The 15,145-nt window shown below is 34.7% G+C and overlaps 1 protein-coding gene across 1 annotated transcript; it reads right to left on the minus strand.

Moving 5' to 3' along the window:
- Nucleotides 1-826: 826 nt before the first annotated feature.
- Nucleotides 827-14,559, minus strand: LOC122579848. The gene is made up of 14 exons (XM_043752099.1): nt 14,271-14,559; nt 13,902-14,091; nt 13,009-13,081; nt 9,475-9,622; nt 7,893-8,002; nt 7,510-7,650; nt 6,604-6,745; nt 6,391-6,534; nt 6,039-6,196; nt 5,872-5,946; nt 4,535-4,673; nt 3,423-3,686; nt 2,584-2,773; nt 827-1,094 (listed from the first exon to the last, which is right to left on the minus strand). The coding sequence occupies exons 1-13, from the start codon at nt 14,541-14,543 to the stop codon at nt 2,621-2,623; spliced, it is 2,010 nt and encodes a 669-aa protein (XP_043608034.1). The 5' UTR covers nt 14,544-14,559; the 3' UTR covers nt 827-1,094; nt 2,584-2,620.
- Nucleotides 14,560-15,145: the final 586 nt, after the last annotated feature.

The raw sequence follows: 15,145 nt of genomic DNA on the forward strand, positions 1-15,145 counted from the left end.
AACCCGGATCTCTTTTGACACTTGTGGCTCCAAGCAACCTTATCAGTTATCACTAAGTCACCTTGGAGATGAATCCATGATTGCAAATATGTATCTATTCTATGTAAAATCTGTTTTCTCAAGGTGCCTTTTGTTACCTCATTTAAAGTTTATGACTTCATGTAGTTAGTTAAATATTACTGTATGTCACACCCTTTAGACTGTTAATTGCATGAGTAAATAACTCACAAATTTATAGTTAGGCAGCCAACCCCATCGACGATTTTCATCAAACTTTCTTTTATTTAAAGTGATTGATTTCTATTATTTATCTCTTGTATCTAACAAACTTCCATTTTTGGGTGGGGATACTGTGATAGCCCAACAAGGCTGACTTGTACTTTTTCATGAAATTACGTTTATAGTAGGAAATAAAAAAAAAGTTTTATGTATTTTATGTAAACAACTTTAAAAAAATATTTATTGTATGTAAAAAAACATACGTGGCAACCATATAGAGGTGCCGCTTGTCTAATTTTAATTGGTTAAATACATTTTCTTACATACAATAAACATTACTTTCGAGTTGTTTACATACAATACACACAACTTTAGTTATTTCCTACTATAGACATTCGTTCAAAGTTTGTTACATTACAAAATACTTATCCCTATATGAGTGAGACAAAAACGACGGCACCCTAAAGGTTCTTTACCCCATCAAGATTCGACATTGCAGAATTATTTCTTTCTGCTGTGAAAATAACACATAGTTGTCTATCATGTGCAACAAAATGTCTGAAATGATACGAACCAATACCAACGGTGTGCGGTGGCAAACCAAAAATTTTAGGTCTAAAGGGAGTTATACAATTTACAATCCAAGTGTATGCTTATTGGGGTCAATTAACTTTTAACCTGATATAATAAATAAATATAATATTAGAATATACAGTCTATAGATATTGTAGAGTAGTCACGGTCACCATTTGCCTCCATGTAGCTCTGCCACTAACTATGTTTGAAGATTCGTTGTCAACAATAGCATAAGCAATCGACAATATATTGTTAGCATCTTTTGTAACAGCAATAAGCATCTTTTCCTCATAAGAACCCTTCAAACGAGCAACATCTATAGAAAATTAGAAATAATAGGTGGGCACAAATGGAACATCAATTTTAAGGCATGGGGCATAAAATTACAACAAAGTTAGTACATGAGGAATGCATATTTTTTGTTCATGTAGATTTATTTTATGGTGTAAAAGTAAAAACAAATTCAGCAAGAAATAATTTGATAGAATAAATCTCAAATCAAACAAGTATGCATGGTGTGATGAACTCATTTGAAAAGTTGATTGATACATACAATGTAATAAAGTCTTACGAGAAATTTGTTTGATAGAATCAAAATGCAACTGATTGATAGGTACATTGTAGTAATGTCCATACAAGAAATTTGGTGAATAAAATCAAAATGCAGTTGATTGATAGGTACGGATAGAAATCATCTAAAGTTGTTTTCAACTTTACCAATAAAGTTGGAGACATCTTGACCTTTGTATTAAATTCAAGGGTCAAGATTTAAAAAATCATCTTTGAATCTTGACCCTTGATTTTAATTCAATAAGTTGGGGATAACTTTAGAGGATCTCAATCCGATAGGTACATTGTAATGAAGCCTCATTTGAAAAGTTAATGGATACATACATTCAAATAGCCTTGTGAGAATCTAGCTGATGTCGAACAGTTTACAATCTAAATGTATGTTTAATTGAGATCAATTAACTTCAAACTGAAATAATACATGACTATAATCAAAATGCAGTTGATTAATAGGTATGTTGTAATAGAGTCTCATTTGAAAAGTTGATTGATACGTACACTGAAATAAAGTCTAATGAGAATCTAGAACTTTAGGTCTAAGGACGTCTAACAATTTACAATCTAATAGGGGAAGTATATGTTTACTATAACCTTAAGCTTCTCTCACACAATGTGTCCCTCCTATACCTCTCTTAATTTGAAGATGGAAGTAGACAAGCCAAAACCAAGAAAACCTAGTTTACAGTTTTCGGTTTTAGAGTTAGCAACTAAAAGGAGTTCCCGTGTTCAAGTTTAGATTTAAAGATTGAACAACTGTTTCTTGAAGATAGGGTTTACCGAAAATTTAACTCCGGTTCATCTCATGAACCATTAATAAAGTTTGAAAACTTCTTCGTAGTCCCATACAGGTTTTCATCAATTCACATCAAGTTCTTATTTACGTAACCGTCATGATGATGACCCGGTGGTTAGGTGTCTTGATGTACTCGCATGATATCTTGAGTCAACCTCACTAGGTAAACATCTTACCATGAAAAAAATGAAAGGAAGTCGGATTGTGGGAGAAATTGTCAAAGGCATACTCATCAGTAAATACCACAATAACCCTTTCTTTTTGGCTTGGTTTGTGACTTGTATAGTTGTATGTGACATCTATAGATAGGATGGAAGACACCCACATAAACCTAATATATAAAAGAAAACCTAGATATACTATAGTTGATTTTTCATTTAACTTTGGAACTGCTACATAAACAAAGTATAAAATAACTCACATACCAAAGGAAAATGGGATGAACGAACAAGCATTTGTACTTCAGTCAGACTTTAATGCTCGAGTGATTTCCCAACTCGAATCATCATCCAGCACTAGTCCGTCGGCTGTGCCAAAACCCTCACGCTTGGTGTTAACCAATGCTACAATGAACCTTTCATGCTCAAGAGAAGATGGATACATAATTTGCTCTTCCTGATTTTAACAGCATATACCGATAATCACTATCAATAACAAATATACCATAAGGAGACCATTTAGTCAAAAATTAACTAAAACAGAACAAAGTCACACAGTCTATATTAATACATACATCTTATATAATTTTATTTGGACTAGATATTCAGATTATTGCAGTATTATAACTTCTGTAATCAAATTTTACACATTAGATAATTATAAAAAAAAAATTAAAAAAGCCACAAGAAAATGTTTGTGGCTTACCAAAGCCAACTTGGAATGTACTACAAGATAACCAGTTCAACCTACACACTTTGACCCATTACCCAACCAGCCTGAACCACTTATATTGCCACCTCTCACAATTTGAAAATCTCATGTTAACTGTGTTTTTGTGTGAGAAAAAGTTAGATCTCATTTGGAGAAAATTTGATCTTTATAATATCACCTCATGATAGCATTAGCGCAATACATAATACAAACCCAACTACCGGCTCACGCAATGCATGTGGACCCGTTTGTATTTTTTTATGCATGGGTTCGTGAAGTCGCAACAAATTTGATTGGCTTGTTCACCAAAGTGAGGATGATGACATGACATTATCATTGTATCTGATTATCAAAACTTGACCACGATTATGCATTGGCAAATTATTTTCTATACCTCAGTCAAGTTATGGAATTCATCAGGAGATATTTGCAGCAACTCGGTACCCACATCACCCGTGCACCAAGCTAAAACTTTACTAGTATCATCTGCTATAGTAACTTTGAAATGGAAACTCCGAACAATGTCATCATCACATTGACAGCCACAGAAGTTGCATTTAAATCCAAGATTCTTTGTAACTGTGTGCCCACAAGATGCATGAGAATATCTTAAATTTAAATGACAATATTCGATCTGGTCTAGCCATATTCGGCACACCTGAAAAAGATAAGCCACGTTACTCATTTCATCCCATACATTTGTAACAACCTTTCAAAGATGCTTTTATTCGATTATTTCTTATCCATAACTTTAAAGCTATATATTAACTTATTTGACTTTCCGTGGTCAATATGGCAGTGTTTTCAGGTATCAGATGTTCATGAGTATGCCTTGTACCCACATGCTGTATTAATCAACTGGCATTATAATTCAAAAGAGATGCAGATAGAGGGGCTTGGATATGTGTTTTGATGATAAATTCTGTGATGCTGAATAGTCGAATTATAAATTAGTCATATAAGATTATAGTAAAACGGGTAAAACACAGAGGAATCCCTGCCCGGGGAAGAGTCGAGCCTTTGGCTCTGATGAATCCAGCCTAATCTGTATTCACGTGGTCGTTTCCCAACACTTCCCTGGCACTGCCAAAGTGTTCTTTTTTTCAGTGAGGTACCAGATAGTGAGACCTCCAGGCCGCTTTCCCAGATGGCCAGATCTAATGTAGAAGACGGATGTTGAATTGGGTAGTCTGTTATAATAGGTTAACAGAAGGGTAGACAGGTGGTTATAGTTTACCAGTCAAAAGTGAATTGTTGGATGACATCAGCAGGAGCATTGTTCACCTTAGGGAACACTAAAATTGCAAATTTTCTCTCACCATGACAAAGTATTTTAGATATAAATTTTCTACCATGAGAGCAACTTTTGTCAGAAATTTGGTCAATACTCAGTCCTATTGATACATGCATAAGGCAACTTTTATGCAATATTGAGGGAAATAATGAGCATGACTTAGTCATAAAATCAAAAATATTGAACATATAACCAGAGGAAATGGAACATACATGTGTGTTGCTACTATTGGCAGACAGATCCGAAAGGCTGGACGATTTGTGAAGACACAAGGAATTCAATAATGCTGGTAAGCAGCTCAGGTTTACAAACAAACAGCCACCTTCTTTCTCATGCCATGAGACTTCCAAGCTGATTTCCATTGCAATACAGAATTTTTAGATTTTGGTGAAAAAACATATATCGACTTCTGGTAAGATGTTTTGGCTACTTCACGATTAAACTTGAACTATTTGGCCCATATATCTTGTCTTCGGATCATTACCAGTCAAAACTTGACAAAGCGTTAATGCATCTAAGGGTGTTTGTTTAGATGAATCAGTTCAATCTGATCCAATTAAATGAATTCAATATGTTTTTGTTTTCAAAAACTAGATCCAAACTAATTACCAATCCAAACAGAACCGAACCAAGCTACTATTAGGTTTGTTCAGTCTTTACTATTCGGTTTCTTTAATTAATCCATGATGGTTTTGTTTTAACTGGTAATGTGTAATGTGATCGTCAGGCAGATATTAAGACGAAATGGTATGGTGCTGCATACCAGAGTGGTTAGTAAACTTGAATTAATCTTAGACTTCAAATGTTGATGTTGTAATGAGTAAACAATAGTATTATTTGACACTATATATTATTTAGTAGAGATTTATACATGAAATATACATAAACACAAGTTCTAATATTTGTGGTTCAATAAACTTGTCATTAGATATAGTATGTTGGTTATTTGAAGAAATGATAAACAATTATTCGGTCATTTTGAACTATTCGGTTCTGATCACAGAAATCAAACCAAGCCAAAAAACAATTATTTATTAATTCGGTTTATGTATAATCCAATCCAAAAATACCACTATACCAAATAGTCCAATTTGACAATTTGGTTATATCTGATAGTGAACACCCCTACATGCATCTAAATAAAGTCTACTCATATATAGTCAAAAGTCACATATTTTTTCATTTGAACGTGGTGCTTATCAGACTCAAATAGGTATATAGTCATCACTTTTAGAGCCAAACTTCAACATAAATAGCAACACACTCACTCATTTTCTATTTTGTTGTTAAACTTTAAAAATCGGTCCAACTTTTGAAAAAAATCATAGATCAATCATCCAGCTTGTTCAGTTTGTTGCATTGCTTTTGGTTAAAATCACAAATAATAATCATCGTTGAAGAGTAAAAGAGGCTATCAAGATTAATTTAGATCTTGTGACCAAATTAATGAAGTTAAAGTGTGTTACTATTTACTGCAATTTCCCCTTTTTGTCAAAACTTTAGCTTTCAAAAGACTTTAGTAATCAGTATGGCTTATGTATGTCCTCACCTCTTATGTTTTGCCATAGAGCATGTCAAGCCAGCGATGTATACCGTATGCCCAATGCTTATTTTACCAAATGACCTAAAAAGAGGCACCAGATAGATATGTTGTGTAAAAGTACCAGTTTGTTGTTATTTTATTGACAATAATATGTGAACCACAAGTAGCAATACCAAGATTTGACAAAATGCAGCTTAGCCCATATTCCTCCAGTTGTATCTTCAATTCTCAAAGAGAAGACACATTCTTGATTATAATTGTTTTTAATATCTGTAACCACGCCGTAGATGCTTATGCTACTCATCTTGTCTCGAAGATCAGTGACAAACAACTGTGCATGTTTAGAATGCAAGCAAACACTCAATATCACCTACGATAGCATGGTAACAATTGTTCTTGTTTTGCCAACAAACAATTTCAACTTTGAGTGCCATTTCTAAATAGCAAGTTGGAATTAAAAACCATTCAACTTTCAGAAATATGTTATGCAAAGCATTATTGTAGACAAATAGCACGGAAACTTACTCTAAAAGGGTAATTACTGAAGTCAATGGCTCCCCGAGAATCACATGGCAAGGTCACTTGAGAAACCTTAGGTCCTTGACTTGGATCAGCTGCAGTTAACAGTTTAGATCCTTGGAAATGATTTTGTGTCAATGCTACAGATACCTGTTACATTTGAAATTAGTAAAAGATATAATTTTAACATTTTCTTTGTAGTGGACTAAGATATGTCACCTGTTCCTCATGTTGAATAAAAGGCACCATATAGAGCTGAGTCACACTCCCGTATTCAAGACATATCTCTTCAGAAGAATCCAGAGTACTGTCAATACAACTTGAAACATATGGTCGATCCAGGGCTAGCCAGCTTCCTATACTGCAAATATAATTCTTCTTATAATAACATTTATTTTGTGCATTGTTCAAATTCTCACTACATTACAAGTCTTCATATTAGTTCGATTTGAGTTATTTGGGCCAGTTTTCTTAAGTTGATCCAAATTTCTTTGGTTCAAATTCAATGGCTCGAATTTTTTTTAAGTGACTGTCATTCTTTTAGCATTTATACAGTTACGGCGTAGTGTTTGACTTTTTTAAAGTATCCTACTTTGCTATTAACTGCAAACTGATCATCATTCTTGCAGAAAGCAAGAAAAACATAAGACCAAATTGGGAGAATAAAAAATTGCTAGGCAACTCAACCAAGAATGGAAATGTAATTGTGAAGGGATTAGTATTTGTGAACGTAACTAACTATGCACGAATGTCTATAGTGTGAAAAAACTTGTCTATTGTATGTATCCGACCAATCAAAAACTTACAAGTGACAGTTTATATGGTTGCCACGTATACTCGAATACATACAATAGACAAGATTTAAAAGTTATATCATACAATGAACACAATTTTAGTTTTTTCACACTATAGACATTCGATTATAGTTAGTTACATTCACAGATACTAGATACTAAACCCAATTGTGAAATACCAATCATACTATTCGTTTTTGGTCCATAATCACTGATTATTACAATGTGATGTATTTAGTGTATAAGTGTATTCTGATTTATTTTTTTTTAAATTAAAGAGGTTCCGACAGTGTTTATATTTCTGAAAAAGAATAAAAAGGTCTGGGTTTACCTGAAAAGATTGGCAAGCATGACCTGATCACCCCATAGAAGAAACTTTATTCTGAAATTATCATTATCCACAAGTGTAATTTGTTTCCTCTGCAAGCTACTGAACTTTCCCTGAACATCTAGAGAACCAATAGACTCGATCCTAGACAAGTTTAAACAATAAACTACATAATCGACCATAAAATAAGTGGAACTCTCAAGTTCTAATGAAATACCGATATAAACTTTTCAAGTCAGTTACATATGAACTCAAAGCAAAAGAATCGGTGGATTAATAGGGGGTTTTTCGCGAGTGTTGAGCATTACAAAAAAAAAAAAAAAAAAATCTTTTAAAAAGAATTCAACATGTTCAGCCTAGAGTTGGGTAAGGCTTGGTTGAGTTACCTAGCATATAATGAATATGAGAATCCTTCGTTCACTGCATCAAGAGAAATGGAAGACAAAGAATCAGAACAAAATTGTGCTCCAAGCAGCATTGCATCATCATCTTCATCCTGTGGTTAATCACCATTGCTATATCAACATTTTGATGTACAAGGGGTCATTACCAATTTAAGTATTTGCTAACTAGTTCAAAACTTTGTTATTTTGGATTTTCCCAAGAATAGGCTCTACTCCCTCTATCCAGGTAGAAACGATGGAAACTTGTTTCTTTTTTAAAAAATTCCCATCCAAATAAACCATCATATAATTTGACAAATTTTCCAGACAACATATTAGTGAATTCTATGTGGTGTCCACAAGTGCTTTGCAAATTTTTCTTGTTAATGGGTAAATTAAGCATTTGATTGTTGGTCAAAATTTTTACTCAAGCTATGTGCCCAAGTCAAACTCAAACATGCATTTTCTTTGGGAGAAACAGAGTTCTATTTACTATTTAGGCTCAATAAACATTCCTTCTAACACATATAACTGTGTAGGACTTTAAGATACTGAATTGCGTGGGAGTATATGTTGGTAGAAAAAGATATTGTATAGATTACTCATTCTACATACAACCATTGCAATTTGCAATAACAAATTTTTAAAAATATTGTTCAGACCTTTTCAATCATCGCCTCATCGGGGAGTTTTGCTGATTCTAGGCAACTCTTCTATACAAAATATATATATAGATGATAGATCTAAGTATTAATAAGGGATAAGTACCTCGATATGTAATGAACTATGCACGAATGTTTATGTTGTGTAATGAACTACTTGTATGTTTATTGTATGTAATGAACTTTCAAATCCAGGTTATTGAATGTATCCGACCAATCCAAAATTTACAAGTGGCAGCTTATTTGGTTGCCACATATACCCGGGTATATCCAATAACCGAGATTTGAAAGTTCATTACATACAATAAACACCCAAGTAATGCATTACACAACATAAATATTCGTGCATAGTTCATTACATATCCAGGTACTTATCCTTATTAATAAGGGATAAGTATCTTAGAATGTAACAAACTTTGGACGAATGTCTATAGTAGGAAATAACTAAAGTTTTGTGTATTGTATGTAAACAACTTTAAAAAATGTTTATTGTATGTAAGAAAACATGCGTGGCAACCATATAGAGGTGCCACTCGTCTGATTTTAATTGGTTGAATACATTTTCTTACATACAATAAACATTATTTTCGAGTTGTTTACGTACAATACACACAACTTTAGTTACTTCCTACTATAGACATTCCTTCAAAGTTTGTTACATTACAAGATACTTATCCCTATTAATAAATATTAGATATTTAGAAATAAAAAATTGATAAATTCAAATTGTAAGAACAGAAAAGGTATGATAATAGATACTATGTGTCAAAACTTGTGTAATTTATATTCCATTAAGGCTTTAAAGAGTTAAAGGGCATGTCCTACTTTTCATCCTTTACTCGCATAAAACAAATCTTGAGTTCTTATCATATTATTTAAATGGATATGTTAAATGGTAAAAACAGCTAGACCTTAGGCATTACCTGATCTAGTAGTATCAGTAAATACTCTGTTGGTAGAAGTCTCAAGTGTCCGGATCCACGCGAGGTTGTCCGAAGATAACATCCTGTAAGAAAAATCTCCCGTCCTTTCCTCAGTATCCCATTTTTGAGATCCGCCAAGTCATAAAACCTATTTAAATGTTAGGAACAGCCTTAGCTAAGCACAGCAGAAGCAATTAAACAAGAAGATAAAACGTGAAAATAGATAAACGACACACGAGATTTAACGTGGTTCGGCCCCAGTGGGGGGCCTAATCCGCCGGCTGCAACTAGGTTATTTTATTACGCTCTAAACCATAATTTCTTACAATTACATAGGGATATATTTATAAGAGAACAACTAGGGTTAGAAGACTTGTTTCCCAATAAACCTAAACCTGCCTCAGTAGAAACAGGCCTACAAGGCCTTAAATAGATCCAGCCAAGCAGGGCCTTCACGTCCAACAATCCCACTTGAAGGCCTTGCAAAAAACTTCAGCCCGCCATTCAAACAAACAATATCTCCAAGTCTTTACGGTCCCACGAACAAACCAAACTTCAATCCATGCATCCCAAGTGTACCTAGTTGCAGCGGCCCTTTTCATTAGCAATCTGAAAGGCCCATTCGCTCTACAATACAGTCAGACACGGCTGACTCAGTCATGGCAATGTCCACCAATGACTCATCCTCAATCTCAACCCGCTCCTACTGATTTGAAATATCGGCTCCAGAGGTTCCAGAAGAACAACACTACTCTCCACTAACGGTAGCATCACAAGAGAGATTTCATTCAGAACCCTGGTCTTCATAACTCAACGTCGATTTCAACATATGTCCACACACTCCTCGTGCTCCCACTGTTACAAAATCCCTTCCAAGTTCAAACCTCCTAATACGCTCGAACAGATTACCTGAAAGTCCCAGAGTCCTCTACCGCGCACCAGACTCGTATAACTCTCGAATCTACGAGCCAAAACTTTTCTCCGGAAGTTGGTTCAATTCTTCCGATAATGCAGTAATATACACACTCCAAAAGTCTAAACAACAATCACCAGTGCTTTACTAAAGTAGGTAACATAAAATGAAGCAAACTAGAATCTGTAACAAGAGTCTTTACTGCCATCAAATGAGTCCTAATGCATCAACCTAGACACACTCTCATAAGCAGAATTTTATCAACCTCAGGGCGACTCTAAAACCCTGAGCACCTCATGCAACCCTACAAGTCAACTACGCACAGCTCCCACTGTCTCTGTTATTCCAACCCATGCTAAACCAGATTTCATGAGACGAACCTCCACTCGTGTTCAACCAGCGAAAACCTTCACCCAATATCAGTACAAAGATCCAATCAAAAGTCAAACCACCGATCAAAACTGAACAAGGAATAACATCCACAGTTCCAAACCAGTTAACAACAAACGATCAATAACAGCGGAAGAGAAAACAAGCGTTAGTTCCATGACTCGACTAACTTTTCTCACTCGTGACGACACTAGCAACGGAACAGGAATACTCAGAACCAAAGCACTCTAAACCTGCTAGCTCTATTTTCTTCACCACCAGTGCCATATTCAAGTTCTCATAACAAACCCGTCACAAGAATCCAACAGAAATCCAATCCAATCCAAAACACCTATATATACTTGGTCAAACAAAGGCTTAACCCTAATCAACCTAAAACCCTATTTCATTGTACTGACTTCATACGACGGTACTTTTCTTCTTTTCTTTTCTAATCGATAAGGTAATATTACAGCAACAAACTTAGTAACAACCACCCGCAAATAACCACACCCTAATCATGAATCAGAATAACCAGAGATACAACTCAAACAATAAACTGAACCGAGACAATACCTCATCCTCTGACCAATGACGACAAGGTGGTAACCAAGAACAGTAGCTAATACCTCCCAAATAAGAAAACTGAACAGTGCTTTTATCATCTTCCAATCGATCAATAACACCAAATAACTCCAAAAAACATAAACCCTAACAGAGTTCCAATCGGAGGCGGCTGAAAACAGCAAAGACAGCTGCAATAGCGGCAGACGGTTAACAGTGGTAAAACAGCGGCGGAACAGCTGCAAACCAGACCAGAACAGATTGAATCAGGAAGAAAAAAAAACCAGCAGTGAAACAGGGGTGAAAAAACCCCAAATGCGGTGGCTGGTGGTGGTCTTGAACAGCTGTGTCAAACCGGCGAACAAGGGAGGGCAGAACCGAACCCCAATCGACAAAAAAAAAACAGCCACAAAACAAGATTTGAGCAGGATCAGACCTGGAACAGCAACAAACAGCTGCAAATCAGCAGTGAGCAGCTGCAGAAACAGCAGCAAATGGCTGCTAAAACTGTGAGAAAGAAAAACAGCAAACAAAGAAGCATTCAGCCCCTTAGACGAGATCACAACAGCTGCAGAACAGCAGCAGGAAACCAGATCCGAACAACCAATTCAAACAGCAGCAGAATTGAGTCAAAACAGCAGCAGCAGAATTGAGTCAAAACAGCAGCAGCAATCGAATTAAACCAACCTTAGCTATGATTCCACTTGTTAGGAACAGCCTTAGCTAAGCACAGCGGAAGCAATTAAACATGAAGATAAAACGTGAATATAGATAAACTACACACGAGATACAACGTGGTTCGGCCCCAGTGGGGGGCCGAATCTACCGGCTGCAACTAGGTTCTTTTATTATGCTGTGAACCATAATTGATTACAATTACATAGGGATATATTTTAGGAGAACAAGTAGGGTTAGAGGACTTGTTCCCCAAAAAACCTAAACCTGCCTCAGTTAGAAACAGGCCTACTAGGCCTTAAATAGATCCAGCCCAGCAGGGCCTTTACGTCCAACATTAAATGCCACTAATAATATATTGAGTAAAAGAATTACAAGCATAGACACCTAAATCAAAAGTTCAAAATCTAAACTTCATATTAGAATTATGAATTTGGTTGACATATGTCATATGAGCCCTGCCCGATAATCACAAAATAGAGGAATCTTGCTAACCACAATCGGTGACATCAAAAAGTACCAATCAATATCACCAGGCTAAAAGGTGATAAACTAGAGGTGCCAAACCAATAAACGCAACATCTTAGCTTTTCTTTCTTCTTTTCATATGGGTCAAGATGCCAAGTAAATATGTTTAGCTAAAAGAAGGATGGTCCGAATTCAGATAGATTGCTGGTTGTCTAAAGTCTACTCGAAGGTTAAGATAATTATGACACTAATACCGTTTTTCTAATCATGCTTTCATTATTCATTTATTTATAAAAGATTAAAACTAGATCATAAGAGTGATCCCATGCGTTGTCAACCAACCCTTGACCTGTTATCCATCCCGATTGACCCTTCCATCTTAAAACCTCTATATATGAATTTGAAATTAGTCAAACTGGGAATGTTGCCATTTACATGGGACATCCAAAAAATGTATAGTTATAATTGAGATGAGACAAGAAGGTAATTTGATTGCAATAAAACCATGTTATAATAAACTTGTCAAAATATCATACTAATTGTACCTGCGATGAAGATAAAGATCAATAGTATTGGAGCTCCAAAAATCTCCTAAGGTAAGCATGTAAAAATTTGTCCCTGAAAATTAAAGCATAACAAATGAAAATATTTCCTTCAAAATTATTTTGTAATCCATAGACAGAAGAAAAAGATAACACCAACAGATAAAGCAAGTTAGCAACTGTAATTGATTATCATGATCAACCCAATTCAACTATGTGAGCATTCACACATCAATGTATTACACACTAACTGTAATATTTCTCATCCTGAATCTGCATTTACAACAAGGTAAATCTTCTTATCCGAGGAACAATTTCCATTTCTCATAATTGAACATGTAGTGACCTAACTGGAGTTCACCCGATGTCTGGATCACTTTCTTATCCTTCAGGATTACTTCAATAAAAACTTGTCCATTTAATATAGTTAAAAAGATAAAAGTCACGACTCTGTTTGGATAAAGAACTGTGAAGCAGATTATCATAAATTAGAAGTGAAGGACCCATTAATAGTCTATGAGTCTATCTAAATTGACAAAGATAGCTTCAAATAAATCTGAGACATATATTTTTCACTTTTACTATCAATAAAATATAAGTAATGATCATTGTACAGCTGAAATCATTTATTTTGCCACTATCCCTGATGTGTTGATCATCTTTTGCCTATCAATCCACAATCCTATATTCTGACAAAACTAAACTTGATTTGGCCAATTTATCTTTGTCAAAGTCATGTTTCCATTAAGACTAATTACAGAAACATATAGGTCATAAAAAATTCTTCATCCGGGAAATATGATCATTAAAGGGAAGTTAATTTGTTGATGTCTCTACAATCCACAGCCCTGACTCTAAAGCATAATGGCTGAGCCAGCACATGTCAATATTCATACCTGGAAGAAGAAAAGCATCAACTACAACAGCCTCAATAACACTAGTCAATGACAAGAAATTCTTCTCGTAAATTGAATCGATCGTAACTGTGTTAGGAAGCTTTCCTCTCTTTTGGTTTTTTTGCAAATGATCAATACATTCAGGCCTTTTCTTCTTAGAATACCCACCTCTTTGATTCTCAGCCCATGCCTAAAAAAAAAAAAAAAAAAATCATCTTACTATTTCAAAGAAATTGCTTACAGTTACAATTTCTACACTCCGATAAAGTGAACATTTTAATTTTGTGTAATTATTTGAAAATAAATTTTAAAAAAAGCCTAAAAAGTAAAAAAGAATACAATGAAATGAAATGAAAGTAAAGGGTGAACCTGAGAGAGTTCAGAGAGGAGAATGGCAGGAGTGACTCCACTCGAATAAGCTTTACAAGTTTTTATAACCCGATTCGCAACCCAACTCCAACCCGGTCGATCACTCGAAACGACAACATCATTTTCTTCTTCTTCTTCTTCAGTTGGGGATATTAATATAGATATTGCATAATCAATAAATTTAACAAATGGATCATCTTCATTAGCATCCTTAATATTATTATTGTTGTTATTGTAATTATCCACCTCCATGGCATCTCTTTCGTAATTCATTTGGTTTTTTTTTTTTTTCCTATAAACCCTAATTTATTTCTTTTCTATAGATTTACTCGTATCAATTTGGCGGGAGTATATATATTTCTTTTTTTAATTTTATTTTATGTGGATTTTTATATATAAACCAAAAAGGAAAAAAAAATATGTTATCTCTTATCTACCCATCTATAATCTATAATTTTATATCTATACTATTATATAGATTTGGGTCAGCTTTGTCATTCAAAAATAAATAAATAATAACGCCCTCTATATCCCCACCACTTTTTTTTTTAACCCGACCACTCCTACTTTTAGTGAAAAAAATGCGGGCCCCCATGTCTATAATGGTAAATATGACAGAATAAAAACGGGCCCCCTGTCAGGGTCGCTACAAAACGTCTGGTCAAGTTACCAAAAAAGTGGTCGGGTTACCGGCACAATAAATAAATAAATATGGGTCAGGTAATTAATGTACGAACGAATGCACAAGCTTTTCTAACATCAATAAATGAATAATGTACGAACGAATCGTAATTAAACATCTTTTACTCCTAGAGTCCATACCCTGTCTGTATTCATCTCTATCCAATTTTAGGACCTTGCTTACAAAGTTTTCC

Source organism: Erigeron canadensis, chromosome 8 (genome assembly GCF_010389155.1).
Source record: "Erigeron canadensis isolate Cc75 chromosome 8, C_canadensis_v1, whole genome shotgun sequence".
NCBI lineage: Eukaryota > Viridiplantae > Streptophyta > Magnoliopsida > Asterales > Asteraceae > Erigeron > Erigeron canadensis.

Excerpts from the sequence above, each read along its gene's own strand:
- LOC122579848 (XM_043752099.1), bottom strand. The coding sequence starts at position 14,543 with ATGAATTACGAAAGAGATGCCATGGAGGTGGATAATTACAATAACAAC. Across the intron at positions 13,082-13,901 it reads TGATGCTTTTCTTCTTCCAG|GGACAAATTTTTACATGCTT; the intron begins GTATGAATATTG and ends TTTAATTTTCAG. Across the intron at positions 7,651-7,892 it reads TCATATTCATTATATGCTAG|GATCGAGTCTATTGGTTCTC; the intron begins GTAACTCAACCA and ends AAACTTGTCTAG.